Below are 15415 nucleotides of genomic sequence, written 5' to 3'. Positions count from 1 at the left end.
TTTTAATCTTAATACTACCAGCAAGGTGTTATTTTCACATTCTTTGGCACTTCAGTAATAAGTGCAACCTTTGCTGCTTATGATCCATCTCCCAGGCTGTTGGAATTTCCATTTTGGTTTTACCATTTTGTAAACTTTTTCTTTCAACTTGCTACTATCTCTAACCTCATTTGTTAACCATGTTTAACTACATTAGTGGAACTGTTGTCTTTTAAGAGTATGTACAGATTGTTCTCCCATAACACATTTATTAAACATGATTTGATTGTAATGCAATTTGTGAATTATGGACTTTTTTTTATAAAGTGAACGATGTTTGCTATTACACAATTCCATCCCTGGCACTAGCTGAACAGAAAACCTCAGTCTCCAGATCCTCTGTCTGCTAAATGCAAATTCAGTGTGTTCAGGTAAAACAGGAATGCAATCAGCACTGGGGCAAAAACAATGACTGCAGATGCTGGAAAACAGATTCTGGATTAGTGCTGCTGGAAGAGCACAGCAGTTCAGACAGCATCCAAGGAGCTTCGAAATCGACGTTTCGGGCAAAAGCCCTTCATCAGGAATAAAGGCAGTGAGCCTGAAGCGTGGAGAGATAAGCTAGAGGAGAGTGGGGGTGAGGAGAAAGTAGCATAGAGTACAATGGGTGAGTGGGGGAGGGGATGAAGGTGATAGGTCAGGGAGGAGAGGGTGAATGGATAGGTGGAAAAGGAGATAGACAGGTAGGACAAGTCCGGACAAGTCATGGGGACAGTGCTGAGCTGGAAGTTTGGAACTAGGGTGAGATGGGGGAAGGGGAAATGAGGAAACTGTTGAAGTCCACATTGATGCCCTGGGGTTGAAGTGTTCCGAACTTTTGGCAAACATTTTCATTAGTTCAAACAATACCAGAGGAAATTGCACTATGAACTTTAAATGCCACTTACTTAAAAAGCACTTTTAAATGCACACTGCTTGGTTCCCATTAGTTTATTGTGGCGATCTCCAGTCTATCCATTCTTGAAATTAGGCAAATGGGACTTCAGTTGCTTAACTCAGATTTGACACTTTTTTCAATTTAGAAACTTTGCCTGTTATGATTAGGAATCAACCCATGGGCCTGAGGTCTATATAAATCAACTGTGCCCTGCTTCTGTCAGGATCACTATTCCAAACTAGCAAATAGTATGCCTTACATGTCACGAATAAAAACAATACCTCAGAGTAAGTTAGCAGAAGTGACTCAAAGCATTTAGATTTCAAAAAACAGAACTGTTCCTGCCATAACTAATCAGTCGATCTCGAAGGCAGTAAGGAGGGTACTAAGATGACACAGGACTATAATGGGTTGTAAGCGATGCACCACAATGCTAGCCAGCAGCCTTGGGCTGGTGAGAAAATTAAGTAACGAAGATAGAGTTTCTGAACTATCACAATCCAAGTGATGGAAATGGATGTCAATTGACATAAGATGGTGAATTAGCAACCCTGGTCAAATATTATGCCAGTACCCATCAAGCCTACTCAGAAAATAAACCTTTTGTGAATGGACCATACTCAAGATTACTAGAACCTTGCATTAATTCTGTTGATATTTTTGTAACTTAAGAGTTTTACTTTGTCTGCATTCAGGTTCTGCATCAATGTGCACAGATGTTGTATGTGATACTTCTACTGTGTGACGTTTCCAAGTGAGCATTAATGATTGCTCATTGAGAAAGACAAAGTGAACAATAAAGAATGTTATATAGATGCGACCATTAGAAGGCAACTTTCTTCGCAAGCCTAGCATCTAAACTGATTCAATGGACTGGAAAGCAAAGGTAACTTTACTTTCTAGTGTTAGTTAAAACTCCTGTGCTACTCAGTCATATTGAACCAAGCTCTGAGTGAACTAGCTAATTTCATCTGGTGAAAAGGGAAGGAAAAATAGGTCTAATGTTAAAAGATAGAGTTGATGGCTGCTTCATTCTTAAACAAAATCATATTATTAGAATAAACAGCCACTGAGACCTTAGACAGGAACTGAACAATTAAATGAAGGCACAAAACAAGCTCAACTGTAACCATTACTGATGACAGTTTATTCTAATCAGGCTGCAATTTTTTGTTGTTTGTCAAGGTAAAGGCCCTTAATGTCGAACATTTTTTATTTAGATGTTGCAACACTGTAAAATTCAGATTAAATCTTCCTGCAGTACTTTACATAATGGTTTAATAAATCCTTTATTCTGTTGAAGATCTTTCTTACTGTTCTGAATCGGTGCACTTCATATGAAACATTAAAAAGTAACAGCTGAATACTAATATCTGGTCATTATGTGAGATATTTGGGATTATGTTTTCAGTATCAAACTCCTGAACTTGTCTTTTCCACAGGCTGAACGGGTCCCCTTGCCAAAACTACTTCCTTCAGAACAGAAGGAGCCAATCATTTCAGATTGCGCAGCCAGCTTCAAACAGCTCTGTGATCACATGAACTGCAGTCTGCATCAATGCCAGTGCACACAAAGCAAAATTGTTGCCTGCTCTTTCCCAGGACTTAAACAGGAAGAACTTGTCATACCGGATGTTTCTCCTCATGTGGCCAGGCTTTGTTGACCTCTGCTTCTTGCCATTTTCTGAGCAAGACTGCTTCCTTTCATTCTGTGATGAGGTAGTTGAAGTGGAGCATTTCCATCCTCTGGCATCGGGCTGTGGAGAATGCTCAGAACCGACAGGGGTGGGCTCAGAATCATCTGAAAGAAAGAATGGGAACAAAATTTCAAGGTAGATACAAGCCTTTATCACTCAACCACAAATAGTTCAACACTTATTATGTGAACAACAGTACAAAGCATCCTTTATTCAAGTGATAAACTGGTCATATCCTAGCCACGAATGCACTCAAAATCAAACTGCTAGTATAACTAGGAAGGCAGATAAAAGACAATAGCCATCACATGAGAGGATTTCCAAAAGGCATTCACAAGAAGGGGACCACACAAAATATTAGTAAGAAACTCTAAGGCTTGTGTGCAGCAGATTTTAGTACATGTAGGGGAATGGTTAACAGACAGAGAAAAAAAGAACAGAGATTGCAGGGGCATCTTCAAGTTGATGGCTGTAACTAGTCAAGGGATGGAGCCTTATTTGTTTACAATCTAGATTAATAACTTAGAGTGAGAATAACTTATTACAAAAACTGGGTGGAAATGTAAGCTGACAATCGTAAGAAATCTGAGTAGGCCAACAAGCCTCTACATTATTCAGTAAGGTCATTGCTGATCTGAAAGTTGTTTCACAGCCACTTATTGCCTGCTGAACATTACCCTGTACTCCACAATGAGTTCACTACAGTTATTTTTAATCAATGCAGCACGCTGTGACACAGCTCCAGGGCAAGTAGGACTTTAACCCAGATCTTCTGGCTCAGAAGTAGAGACATTACTAGTGCACCACAAGACCCCCTTCACCACACAGCCTTTACTCTCACACTATGACTTTGAAAAATGAAGCCATCTTTGTACATTGTTTTTATTTTAAAACAAAGGGTGGGAGGTGTGGCAATATTATGACTTTAAAAGATGTGTTCTTGCTTGTTTCTCTTCTTAGAGCGGTGTTGTCACAGTGGCACCAAAATGTCGTCTTCAGACAAGACAGTTGGTAAACAGCTTTAAAAAAAAATACCCAGGGAAAATTCAATGACAAAAGAGTGAGTGGGTGGGGTCAGGTTCTCACAGACCCAAAAGGGATTTTGGTTTTGGTTTTGCTCTCAGTTGGTGATTTTTGCTGGCTGCTGGAGTTCGCTACTGCTTGAGTGAAGACTTCGGCAGAGAAGCTTCCTCTTAAAAAAAAATTCAAACAAGTCAGATTATTTCTTTCAGTTTCTTTCTACCGGACCGCAGAGAGACAGCACATGAGGATAATAGCTGTTTTGAATTGCCTTTGCCAAGGGGGTATTTATGGGGTAATGCCTATATTGGAATAGTTGATGATCTGCAGCAAAATAATATATAACCTTATTAAGTATTTCAATAAGAGGGAAGTTATGCCAATTTTTCTTTTTGTTGTATTTTAAATTTAAATTATTTTATTTAAATGTATTTAACTAATATTTAAAGTTTTGAACAAAGCTTAGCAGTGGACCAATCGAATCATCTAGAACACAGCACCTGATACTTACCTTTTACTAAGTTAGAGTCTAGGCTATTGCCCTAACACAGTCTGGGGCAGGTCTGGTCAGGTCCATAATAAAACCATAAAATAAAGCAAGGCAAAATAGCTGATTCTGATCATGCCAAAACTCCCACACCTTCCAGAGTGGCTAAAAGGGACAAAAGGCCATTCAGCCCCTCAAAACTGTTTTATCATTGTATTCGATCATGACCTACCTGTATCTCATCTCTAGTTAATAACCTTTGATTCTACTCAATGATACCCCCAATGTACAAATAAATCTTCCTGATATCATCTTTGAAAATCTCAATTACTTTTTGAGAAAGTGAGCTCCAAATTTAATACCATGTACAGAGGCAGGAAAAAAGACAAGGTTTTCATGGATTTGAAAGGTCATATTGATGTTTAAGTCTGTGTATGCCTTGGCCTTCCCTCTAGAGTCCAGAATTGGAAAGGTTTATCAATTTTTGATTAAATGCTTATGCCCAAAACATCGACTCTCCTGCTCCTTGGATGCTGGCTGACTTGCCGTGCTTTTCCAGCGCCACACTTAGCTAACAATACCCTCTACAAACCCACCAACTCCCATGGTTACCTTGACTATACACCCTCACACCACGCACCCTGTAAAGACTGTTCCAATCTCCCAGTTCCTCCGTCTTCATCCATTCACATGATGCCAACTTTGTCAAGGAGTTCTCTGAAACATCCACTTTCTTCCTCAACCAAGGATTTCCCCACTGCTGTGGTTGACAGGGCCTTCCGTCACTTCTGACCCATCTCCCATACTTCTGCCCTTAACCCCTCTCTTGCCACAACAGCAATAGGGTCCCCCCCCTCGTCCTCACCTACCATCCCACCAGCATCCACATCCAAAGAATCAATAGCTTCTACTTCTGTCACCTAGAGCATAATGCCACCACCCCTCCATGACAATTTGGTCCATTCCTCTATCATCAATACCTTTCCAGAACCCCTCGGCATGTTCCCATACAACCTGTCAGTTTACTTTCTCCCTCTTCGCCTATGCCCTTATCCCAGCCCCTACACACCATACCTTGTCATCACATGGGCTGCTACCACAAATAACTAACTGTCAGCCACTAATGGTTCCCATTAGCACCTATTGATTCTCCCAGGCTGACCTTTACCCATTCTTTTGTCTGCCCAACTGTTGTTCTCTCTTGCTGGGCTCCATCTCCACCTATCATTTACTCCTTCCCCTTCCCTCAACTCCTTCTTTGGCATATATACCAACCTTTCCCTAACTGCAATCAGATCTGAAACAAAGGCTCTGCTTCCTCTCCGAGGATGCTGCCTGACTTGTTGAGTTTTTCCAGCAATTTCTGCTTGCTATATTGAATAAAAAAAAAGAGGAACTGGGGACATTTAAAAGCCAACAAATGTTGAGGGGATGAGGAAGTAAACAGTTACTGTCACTAGAGAAAATGTACTAGGCGAACTAATGGGATTAAAAGTAAAAAACGTCATATGGACCTGATGGGTCACATCCTAAGATTTTAAAGGAAGTAGCTGCAGAGATGGCGATTGCACTAGTTGTAATTTTCCAAGAATCCTTAGATTCTGGGCAAGTCTCACCAAGTTGGAAAACTGACAACACAACCCCTTTATTCAAAACAGATAACTATAGACCAAGCAGCTTAACATCTATCATTGGGAAAATGTTACAGGCTATTAAAAAGAATGCAATGGCAGAGCATTTAGATATACCGCAAACTTTGTTTTGACTGGCATCTTATAAATGACATCCTCTATCATCCAGCAAAAATTATGTACCTCAAATACCGGAACTTTACTGTATTATTGTGACCTCTGTGATGTCAGAGGAGTCAGTTTAGGGTGCAAATGAGAAGGCTCTTTGCCAGAAAGTTTTCTTTAAGGCAAAGTTGCATTATCATTAGTGATTAATGCTGCAATTAAAGTATAACAGTGATGTGTATGCCCTCTGTATTACATCTCTATTACTAATTGTGTGTTTTTACATGGATTATGTGGATCTCTTGATGAGCTAGAATATTTGTTCAACCAATGTATTTCTGGTCCCATAGGTACTGACTAATAAAAGAATTGCCATACATAATGCAACCAAGCAGTCATCATGGCATAATGAAGGGGAAATCGTACCTGACAAAATTATACTTACTTGAGGCATTAACAAGCAGGATAGATAATGAAGAATCAAAAATGTTATATATTTGGATTTCCAACAGGTGTTCAATAAGGTATTGTACATAAAACCACCATGTTGGGAGTAGAATAAGCATTTTCAGGATGACAACCTGTAAGTAATGCAGTGACACAGGGATCAGTAAATGGGTCACAATCCTTTACAATATATACTAATGATGTGGATGATAGAAGAGATGTACTACTTGCCAAGTTTGAGGATGCCGTGAAAATAGATGGGAAGGCAAGTACTGAGGATAACAGAGTTGTGACACAGAATCTACACAGGGATACAGACAGGTTAAGTGATTGGGCAAAAACTTGGTATAATGTCAAAAAGTATGAAGTTTATGAATTTCGATTGAAAGATTAGAAGCACTGGAACTAGTTAAATGGGGAAAGATTTCAGAAAGCTATAGCAGAGGGGGATTTGGGAGTCCAATTGCACAAGCCTCAAAAAAAAAACTACAATCCGGTAACGGGGAAGGGAAAAGGCTCCTGATCTCTATTTCAAAGGGAATAGATGATAAAAATAGGGAGATCCGACTAAAAATATTTACTAATTAGACCGCACCTGGAACGGCAAATTGTTTTGATGCCATTATCTATGGAAAGATACACTGGCATTACAGGCAGTCCAAAAAGGCTCAATAGGCTGGTCCCCAATATGGAGGAATTATCTTAAGAGGATGAACTGGTACTCATTGGAGTTAATAACAGAGGAGATCTTATTGAAACATGTAAGATTCTTAGGGGGATGATAGGCTGGATTTGCAGAGGTTGTTTCCCCTTGTGGGAGAGTCTAGGATCAGAGGACATAATCTCAAAGGAAGAAATCACCCACTTAAGCAGCTTTTTTTTCTCTCAGCAGCGGACAATTTATGGAATTCTTTACTACAGAAAGCTGTATAGGCGAGGCTGTCAAGTATATTCAAGACCGTGTCAGATTTATTTTTGATCAAGGCTTATAAGGCAATAAAGTGGAATTGAAGATGGATTAAATGGTCCACTTCTGCTCCTATGTTTTATGGTTTTAGTATACACAAAGGGGCATATCACAGAGAAAGCACTTTGCAAGAAGTAAATATGATAAAGGGCATGTCGCAGAGAGGGGATCTTCACCAAGTCCATAATTTGCAAGAAGGATTCCAAGCCCTATAACAAATTTACATTCTAACCAGAGGTGTACTCAGGCAAATAATGTCATTTATTCAGACTAGGTTCTTGCACAGAAGTCGACATTCTCTTTTGCTGAGAAGCAAAAAAATTCATGTTACGCAATGCAACAACCTGGAGTGAGTCAGAAGGATGTGGGTTCAATTCTAACTGCTTGAGATTTATGCACATAAGACACTGAAGTATCAGCCTGTGTTACCGAAGGAGTGCGCCACTGTCGGAGGTGCAGGCTCTCTGATATGTTAAAGCAATTTAACATCACATTATTTTGTTATAAGGCTTAATTCGCAGTCTCCGGAGGAAATTCTTGATCAACTAACATCACAAAAGCAGGACACCTGGCTATTTATTTCACTTGTGTTTGTTGAGAGCTGCATTTCCCTTTATTAAATATTGACACAATGATGCCAAGATACAAGTAACTTCACAAAAGTACTTCATTGGTTCTAAAACCCTTTGTGGCATCCTGAGAATATAAACGGAATTATGCAACTTTAATTTTTTTTCATAACATCCCTTAAATAATAAATCATTGTGTTTGACATGCTGTCTTATGACTGCTGAAATTACTTTTAGAGGTTTAAGTAGTTCTTCAGCTTTGAAACAGTTGAACAGAAAAAGGTGGAGAACACCAGAAAAACAGCAGACCAGGAATCAGATGAGAAAAAAAGAAATCATGTCAAATATTTAATACTATTACCCTAAAGGAAAATACTTCATAAAGTCGTAATGCTTCATCCAAGAGTTGTCAAACCTTAGAAGAAGAGCAATCTAAAAATTGTCTTTTAAGTTGGGTTTGTCTTTTAAGCTACTGAACACGTCTCTGCCGTTACAAACTTACATAACTATTACTCAGCAAAAAACAAACAAACTGCTTGTGGGCCCAGAGTAAACATTAATTACAAACTACTCCTGGCTCAGGCTCCTTTTAAATACTGTTACCGAATGTAACTTCCTGGCTGCCAGCAAGGAGACACCAAGAAAATGTTGCTTACTTGTGAAGTGCAGAGTGTTACCTAGGAGGAACAGGCTGCTTGATCTGTCAGCCAAGTCCGTCGCTCTCATAGATGCCAGCTGATTTGTTTCTCCCTCAGTGCAGGTAATTGGATTGATCATTATAGAGAGCCACTGGCTGAATTTCCATCAAAGTGTTAGCTGAAACCTAGCAAGAGACCTCAGCACAGTGCAACCCCAGCATATAAACTCAAAGGCTGCAATTAATTCAAGCGATTGCAAAACAGCACAACTGAACAAAGAACCTTACATAACAATTCATACACAGCCAGGGCTCTAGCAAAGGAAATTCATACGTACGACATGCACAGCACACTATTTCACATCTGAACTATTTTCCTTTAATCTCCAAACAGAACTTAATTTCAATTGGAGATGAGCCAGTAAAGCAAGACCCTCACCAGCCTGCTCTAGCAAATTTTCTCATGACATTATTCAGAGGGGGAACTTTTCCCACTGTCCTTCCTAATACTTATTGCTGAACCAGTATTGCAAAAAAAAACTTTTGGTCAATATCACAAAACAGTTTGTGGGACCTTGCTGTGCACAATTTGGTTGCCATGGTCCCTCCAGCACACAGTCAAACATCTAACTCCTGGGAGGTTCTGAAAGTAGTGAAAAACACTTATGAAGGCATATAAACACCAAGTCAGCAGACATTTGAAAGACATGACAAAGTTTACTTGTTTAATATAAACTTTCAAGGAATCAGGAAGCTCACCTGATCATTCAGTGGATGAATGCAATACCAAAATGACTGCATCCCCACGTTAGATCCTGGGTGATGAGCTAGCGAATCTTGAAACAAATGACTTCAGCACTCACTGGGTTAGGAGCTTCTGACTATTATCCATAAGACAGCTGATGCACATCAAGTTGTGGCTACATCAGGCTTAAATCTCCCTTGCAGAAATTTGCAAACAATGAGCAGCTTGGTGAGGATATCTGCATGCTGGAGTTAACACAGCTAGAGTTATCACCTTCAGCATAGGATACAGTTAAAAAAAACTGGAAGAAAAGGCAAATTCTCTGAAACAGCTCCAAAATAACCAAGTCTGCATTCACTGTCACACTCAGTAGGCAGGAGTCCAATTTTAATCATTCTCACTATATATTGCATTGTCAGAGGGGTAATTAGTACTTTGTACTTATCCACTCCTAGGCCAATCTGCCTGATTAAAAAAAATGTTTCTACACACTGTCCCACCTGTGCATCTTTTAGAGTATCCTCTATGTACATTTGTCACTGATCTCTTTTCGTCCCTCCCACACTTCCATTCTAACATAAAATATAAAGTACATACATTCATCACATAATATTCAGACCATCCAAGCCTTACCGCCTGCTTCTGACATTCAAAGTATAGCAAGTACCTATCTAAAAGCAATTGTAGTCAATTTGCAGAACTTCTCTCTCAAACTCCTGAACTCCTCCTTCATTCCTTCCAGCTCCTTGATTTCATCTTGAGGCTCTTTAAAATCCACCTTTTTCATAAAATCTTTGCTCACTCAATACTTCACGTGGCCCAGAGTCACATTTTGATGCTCCCACTCCTGTGAAGCACTTTAGAATATTTTGTTATGTGATTGTAGACATAACTACTTGTGGTGAAGCAGAAAAGACCCAAACTGATATGTTGTTAATAGTCACTCTAGGGTATACAGCTGTGCAGCCACCTATAAATTCCCACACAGGCAGAGAACAAGTCAGCCCTTTCAGAATGCGCACAGCTGCAAAAAATACATTAAAGGGTAGTTATACACAAGAGAAAGAAATTAGTCATAGAGATGTACAGCATGGAAACAGGCCCTTCAGTCCAACCCGTCCATGCCGAATGAGGGGCATGGATAGGGTAAATAGGCAAAGTCTTTTCCTTGGGGTAGGGGTGCCCAGAACTAGAGAGCATAAGTTTAGGGTGAGAGGGGAAAGATATAAAAGAGACCCAAGGGGCAACGTTTTCACACAGAGGGTGGTATGTGTATGGAATGAGCTGCCAGAGGAAGTGGTGGAGGCTGGTACAATTGCAACATTTAAGAGGCATTTGGATGGGTATATGAATAGGAAGAGTTTGGAGGAATATGGGCTGGGTGCTGACAGGTGGGACTACATTGGGTTGGAATAACAGGGCAGGTTGGAGCTAGAGATGAACTAAAATTGTACGCCAGCCAATACCCTGCAAGTACACGGGAACAATGTGTGCATTCAGCTTGTTTAACACTCTATCATCTGATTTGTGTATCGGATGCTGCCTGAAATGCTGTGCTCTTCCAGAACCACTACTCCAGAATCTGGTTTCCAGCATCTGCAGTCATTGTTTTTGCCTATCTGATTTGTGTAGTCATTCTAGGAATAAACATTTCTGACATCAGGATAGCAGACGCAATGTGTAGGTGTCATGGTGTCTTTGAGAGTACTGTGATCCACAGAAGATGTTGGAAAACAAATTCAGAAAATGCTTTCAGTGTTAGATGTGGAAGAGAAATGTTCTGCTCAGCACAAAGGATGGCAATCATTGGAGGCTATTTTCAAAAGAGTACAAGAATTGAGTGATACAGTGCTTAAAAGGACTATCTAGGACATATTGCATATAAGTACTTCAATCATTTAAAGTTGTGAGTCATGCTTTGCGTGGAGCTTTAAAGATAAACAAAAACTTGTTTGCAAACAAATGCACATTACTAAACTTTATTTGAGTTAGCTGCTCCACCTCTTCCCCAACAAAGTACCACAGTTTGGGCATAGAGTCAGCATCCAAGCCACTCCTATTAAGAAACAGGAAAGTAATAGACTATTTGACACCCCCCAAACCTGCTCCACCATTCAAAAAGGTGATGACTGATCCAACATTCCTCACAGGCCCTTTCCTGCCCTTTCTCTGTAATCCTTGATTCCCCCACTGAGTAGGAATCTATCACAGGTTTAAATATACACAAGGCGTGAGCCACTTTAGCCCTCTGTGGCAAGAAGTTCCAAAGACTGGTACTATGGTACATAGTACTATTCTGGTACTATGCCCTCTGGTCCTAGATTCTCCCATGAGGTGGAACACCTTCTCAGCATTCACCATCAGAATACAAAAGAACTTTGATCAGATGAGCCAAGCAGTGGCAAGAGGAGTTCAATTTAGATAGGCGTGAGGTGTTGCACTTTGGTAAGGTAAGGTAAACAAGGGCAAGACATACGCAGTTAATGGTAAGGTCCTGAGGAGTGTTGCCAAACGAGAGAGACCTGGGGATATAGATGCATAAATCCTTGAAAGTTGAATCACACGTAGACAGAATAAAGGCAGCATTTGGTACACTTGCCTTCACTGGTCATAACATGGAGTATAGGAATTGGGATATCATGTTGTGGCTATAAAAGGACACTAGTGAGGCCACTTTTGGAATACTGCAAACAATTCTGCTTGCTCTTCTGTAGGAAAGGTGTTATTGAACGTGAGAGGATGCAGAAAAGCTTACAAGGATGTTGCTGGGACTGGAAAATTTGAGTTGTATGGAAAGGGCAGATAGGCTGGAGCTTTGTTCCCTAGAGTTTCAGAAGCTGAAGGGTTTTTAAAATCAAGAGGGTCTTGGATAGGGCGAATAGCCAAGATCTTTTTCCTAGGGTGGGGGTTTCCAAAACTAGAGGACATAGGGGAAAGATTTATAAAGGACCTGAGGGGTACCTTATTCATTCAGAGAGTAGTGCTTGTATGGAATGAGTAGCCAGAGGAAAAGTAAGGGGCGGGTACAATTACAATATTTAAAAGATATCTGGATGGATATATGAATAGGAATGGTTCAGAGAGATATGGGCCAAATGCTCGCAAATGGGATACAGTTAGACTGGGATGTCTGATTGGCATGAATGAGTTAGACCAAAGAGCCTGCTTCCATGCTGCATGACTCTATGATCACCTCCTGCATCTTTGTGGTAACGGTGTGTTGATGCAAAGAACCCCCAGGTGCCTGTGTGCTGCAGCTTTTCTCCCTTCCAAAATAAATAACTTCACATTTGGCCAAATATGGTTCACCACGAGGAGGCTCTAAGAAGACTCGGAGACAACTCACCTGGGCACCTCCTTTTCCTGACTGTGCAAAAGAACCTTGCAATCTTTGCACCAACAGATCACAACCTTCTGTTGTGATGCATTACCACAGTCTTACTACATAATGCTATTATAGGCCAAGAGAAACTCTGGGCACCACTGACTGCCATTCAGACAAAATGCCATCATCACATTGCTCTCTGGACAGACACTCTCAGATCACTGCCAGAAATTTCCTTGTTCCAATTGCAAAATCATTTTAGGATCTGGACCTAAATGTGATAATATGCGATATTTTGCCCCAACAATTGTAATTGCACTTCCCAGAAAACATTCAATCCCAGCCCAGCCTGACTCTAAAGGAGAGGAGTGTCTTTGTAGTTGGCATGTGAATCTGGGAAAGTTATGTGTTTGATATACAATCCAAACACCTCACACCTCCACACTAGCTGATTCTCCCTTGTGGAGCTTTCTATAATTTCAGAACAGGATTTGCAATGAAGGGTGAAACTCACTGGGCCACAGGTAAACAACCATCAAGACTGAAGTCACTTGTCCTGGTCCTGGCCATCAAACCACCTGAGAGCTTAAAGCTGTCAGGGAATGCAATTTTCTTCTTAGACAAGGGAAAGGGTTTAAAACTCAGAATACTTATCATTTCAATTCAGCCTTACACATTTAAGGCTGATTGAAATCAGTAGTTCTGTATCCTATCCATTTCTGTTTGAAGTGTATTATCTTGAAAACAAATAAAAGCCATAAATATAAAGGAAATTGGCTAATCTAGTGCAAACGTTGCACTCTGACCTTTGACCAAAGGATGTTCAGTTTTAATATATCATGGGCAGAATTCTATTCCAACTTTTCGTCAAAATATCCAAATTCTTTGAATTTCCTGCTTGCTTGCCAGTGAAGTTGAATTTGCCCTGGTGCAAACCTGATAGAATAGAATAGGAATGTTGCACCTTATGTCAAGGGGTTTGGAGTATAAGAGTAGGGAGGTCCTACTACAATTGCGCACGGTGCTGGTGAAACCACATGTGGAATACTGCAAGTAATTTTAGTCCCCTTAATTGGAGACAGTTCAAAGAAGGTTCATTAGGATGGTCCCTGAGAATGAGAGATTGTCTTATGAGCAAAGATTAAACAGGTTGGGGCTCTACTCACTGGAATTCAGAAGAAAGAAACATAAAGGATTCTTAAAAGGCTTAACAAGGTAAATGAAGAGAAGATGCCATCTGCTGTTACACAATGAATGTTCATAACCTTGTTGACTGGCTTCACTAATCAATACTTTTCACCTTGTTAACTGACCTTACATACTGAATGCTACCTCATCTTGTTAAATGGCTCTACATAATGAATGCGTTTCCACCTTGTTAACCCATTACCCTTGCCTCCAGCACCCCATCGTTAACTGTAATTTCTTATTGGATGTGAGTCATGCTCAGCTGAACCTAGTGTTTCACAAAACTCAGAACTTAACTCTTTCCCTGCCTGCTTATACCCTATACACATTCTCATTAGGAAAGTCTACAACTAGAGGGCAAAATCTCAGAATTAAAGGTTCCAATTTAAAATTGAAAATGAGGAGGAATTTCTTCTGAGGATTGAGTGTTATGCAACTTCTTGTCACAGTGTGTTTTGGGAGTAGAGTCCTTGTGTTCTCTGCATCTAGATTCGTACTTCCATCATGGTCACAATCCTTGCTCCTGTTCTTGTCCTCTTGCTTTATTTACTACTTCACGAGACACATACTGGTGGTGTAGGTTGCCAGTGATTATTAAAAAGGGATTCAAGTGTAAGAAAATGTTACAAAATTGAAGTGAAGCTAATCTAGGATACATTAAAACCAACTCAATGATCAACCATGGTAAAACCACCCTGAAATTTCACTTGGCAAATGAACTGCTTGATGTAGTGTTGATTCAACAGTCTGCACAGAGCTAGCTCATTACACAATAGTGTATTAATTTTGGCCCTGGTGCTGCTGGGCGGAACTAAGGCTTTGCAATCAGTCAGGGTTATCATTCTTCCAACAATATTCAGTTCCTCGTCTGGATAGTGCAAATGATGTAAAGCTATACTAGGATTCAATTCAAATGTAACATACATATGAATAAATCTCCCTTAGATGCACTGACCTTGAAGTTATAGGGCCCATCAACTCCCAATACTGATAACACAATGACTCCATTGTAGCTACTGGCATTGTAACCTTGGTGCAAAATCACTCAACATAACAATGTACCACAACTCAGTATATATTTACAGAATGAATGCACACCACTTTTCAACTTTTCAGAAAGCTTTGCAATCTTTTCTTCCAAGTTTTGGCATCATAACTACAACTCTGCTATGTTTTTATCAGGCAGTAGATTTTAGTACATTTTTAAGGTTGTTCAGGGGATACTTGATCTTCAACAAAGCACTACTGAAAATGTTGACTTGCAGACAAAACATGACCAATCCACAGATCATGCTATTTGTTCCAGCACCACATAATCCTGTCCTGCTTTGATCCATGCACACACCCACACACTCACACTCAAACACGGTCATGCACACATTTCCCTAGACCAAAAGACTCTCCCTTCTCCCTAGTCACATGACTCCACCAACACCCTCGCTGTACATTTCTCACCAAGTTTAAATCACTGCCAACACTAATCCTAGAAGTGCAAAGCCCACCTCCCATTCCTGTCAACTACTCTGTCTCCCAACTTGCCCCTCAAGTCCTGACACGACTTTCCCTGCCCTCCTGACACCCCTTTCTTTCAACATTTGTTTCCACTCTATCCAGAATAGAGTTGGGTATTAGTTGTCCCTTGTAGCAAATTGGTATTACTTTAACAAATATTTAAAAATTC

General features: G+C 40.2%; 1 protein-coding gene across 2 annotated transcripts in view; it reads right to left on the bottom strand.

Moving 5' to 3' along the window:
* Positions 1-15415, bottom strand: part of rad54l2 (RAD54 like 2) — a 126371-nt gene that overhangs the window by 59482 nt on the left and 51474 nt on the right. The window contains exons 1-2 of one of the 2 annotated variants that reach the window (XM_072582708.1): positions 6302-6437; positions 2546-2717 (exon numbers count right to left, since the gene is read on the bottom strand). In XM_072582708.1, the coding sequence (XP_072438809.1) occupies positions 2546-2717; positions 6302-6422 (293 nt within the window). In that variant the 5' untranslated portion in view covers positions 6423-6437. Of the gene's footprint in view, positions 1-2545; positions 2718-6301; positions 6438-15415 lie in introns of those variants that run through there. The other variant, XM_072582709.1, reaches the window with a different exon arrangement.

This window comes from Chiloscyllium punctatum, chromosome 12 (assembly GCF_047496795.1).
Source record: "Chiloscyllium punctatum isolate Juve2018m chromosome 12, sChiPun1.3, whole genome shotgun sequence".
Classification (NCBI taxonomy): domain Eukaryota; kingdom Metazoa; phylum Chordata; class Chondrichthyes; order Orectolobiformes; family Hemiscylliidae; genus Chiloscyllium; species Chiloscyllium punctatum.
Note: the sequence above shows the minus strand (reverse complement) of the source record. Positions and strands in the feature narration are given on the sequence as shown.